This window comes from Meleagris gallopavo, chromosome 2, assembly GCF_000146605.3.
Source record: "Meleagris gallopavo isolate NT-WF06-2002-E0010 breed Aviagen turkey brand Nicholas breeding stock chromosome 2, Turkey_5.1, whole genome shotgun sequence".
Lineage (NCBI taxonomy): Eukaryota > Metazoa > Chordata > Aves > Galliformes > Phasianidae > Meleagris > Meleagris gallopavo.
Genome location: NC_015012.2, coordinates 80241212 through 80243062, shown reverse-complemented (window position 1 = coordinate 80243062; position 1851 = coordinate 80241212). Strand labels below are relative to the sequence as shown.

At 49.4% G+C, this 1851-nt stretch overlaps 1 protein-coding gene across 1 annotated transcript in view; it reads left to right on the top strand.

Annotated features, from left to right (window-relative positions):
• Positions 1 to 6: 6 nt before the first annotated feature.
• Positions 7 to 1851, top strand: part of CD109 (CD109 molecule) — an 87205-nt gene continuing 85360 nt past the window's right edge. The window contains exons 1-2 of the mRNA XM_010707730.3: positions 7 to 112; positions 262 to 422. Of these exons, the coding sequence (XP_010706032.1) occupies positions 45 to 112; positions 262 to 422 (229 nt within the window). The 5' untranslated portion in view covers positions 7 to 44. The remainder of the gene's footprint in view (positions 113 to 261; positions 423 to 1851) is intronic.

Sequence of the window (1851 nt, the reverse complement as noted above, 5' to 3'; positions counted from 1 at the left end):
GACGGCCCGGCGCAGCGCAGCGGACGCGTAGCGCGCAGAGAGCCATGGCGCGGAGCCGCGCCGCTGTTCGCCTTCTCCTCCTCTTCCTCGTGTGCGGCTCCGCCGCGGCTGGGTACGTGGGGCCGGGGTGGGCGGTGGGGCTGCCCGGGGAGCGTCGCCCCCGACCCGGGGTCTGCGAGAGGACGGCTAGGAGCGCGCTCCGTCGGATGGACGCGTGCCGCTGTCTGGGTTAACGCATCTCTCCTGCTTTCTCTTTTGCAGACCTACGTTCCTGGTGGCGGCTCCCTGGAATATCAGGCCCGGAGCCAGCGTCACCGTCGGAGTGGCCCTTCTGCCCGGCAGCCCCGCGCAGGTAGCCGTGCGGGGAGCGCTGCTCAGGGACAACCAGACCGTGCTCAGCAGGGAGCTGATCTTCGAGAGAGGTACGGGCCTTACACATGCCTTCTCCCTTGGTATTCTGTTTCTCTGACAGCGCCGCAGCTGCTGAAGAGTACTGAAATACAAACTTGATGTTACCAGTTGGGAGGCTGCTATGGGATGGTAGTCTTGTGTTGTGGCTCTGTAACCAGGTTGGGTAACGAGTGATTTTTTTATTCACTGTGAACTCAGAAAGCAATCAGATGTCAGTGAAGTGTTATATGATGTGGCATCTCCAAGATGCCTGGAAGTGCTCAGGTCATTGTCATGGGGTCACGAAAGAAGAGATTTTTGTTGGTAGGCTTATTGCAAAGGTGCAAAGTGTGAGGATAGCAAGTGCAGAACAAATGATTGATAAAGCATCTATGCCTGGCAGATGCAAATACTCTGAGAAAGGGAGAGCTTGACTTCTAAGAAAGTGAAGATCTTCATCATAGAATCACAGAATATCCAGATTTGGAATGGATCCACAAGGATCACTGAGTCCAACCCCTGGCTTCACACAGGACCACCCAAAATTCAAATCCTATATCTGAGAACGTTGTCCAAATTCTTCTGCAAAAACTCCAGCATCCCAGAGACATGCCCACTGCTCTGGGAGCCTGTTACGTGCCTGCTGCCCTCTGAGAAAAAGAACCTTTTCGTGATCTCCCATCTGACCCGCCCCAAGTGCTGCCATGCAGAAGCTCAGTGTGTCTGTGGAAAGAGACGTTCTTAAGTCAAAAACAGAATGGTAGGACAGCTTGGGGACTGACTAAGTCAACTCTGAAGCAACCTGGTTTAATTTGTGCCTCTGAAGAGTGGTAGGGGACATTGTGACGTGTATGAGTATTTGGAGAATTGACATGGTGGTCAGTGCTCCTGGTAAATGCCAGCTGTGAGCAGGAACATAGCAATGTGCTCCCTGAGAACTGCCCTCGTGGGAAGAAAGATCAGCTAGCTTTCAGAGTGTTCTTTGAGTGTTATTTATATCACTTTATACTAACTCTGGCTTTTTATTTGTCTAAAATAGAGTCACAGAGCAGCACGAGGTCCTAGAAAAATCCACCCTGCTGTAATGAGCTTTCTTCTTGTTGCTAACTATCATTAATATGGACGACTTAATTTTAAACATCATACCTTCATTTCAAACAGAGACTGCTTCTCTTCACAATCCGCGTAGAAGATAAACTGTGAGTGTGACAGAGTGCTTTTGATTGGATCAAAGATGTCATGCCCACATGATGCAGAAATAGTGTCTTATCAAAACCCTTTTTGCCACTTCAGCTTTTCTGTAAAAACAAATGTTTTGCAGAGTTACGTACTCTCAGGTCTTACTTTGGCTTGGATGTTGTTTATCCATTCTAATTTTATGGTGGTGTCAGGTATGTCCTCCAGCATCCAATATAAAAGTATGCAGCTGAAACAATGTTCCTATTGTGCTGTGTCTAATTA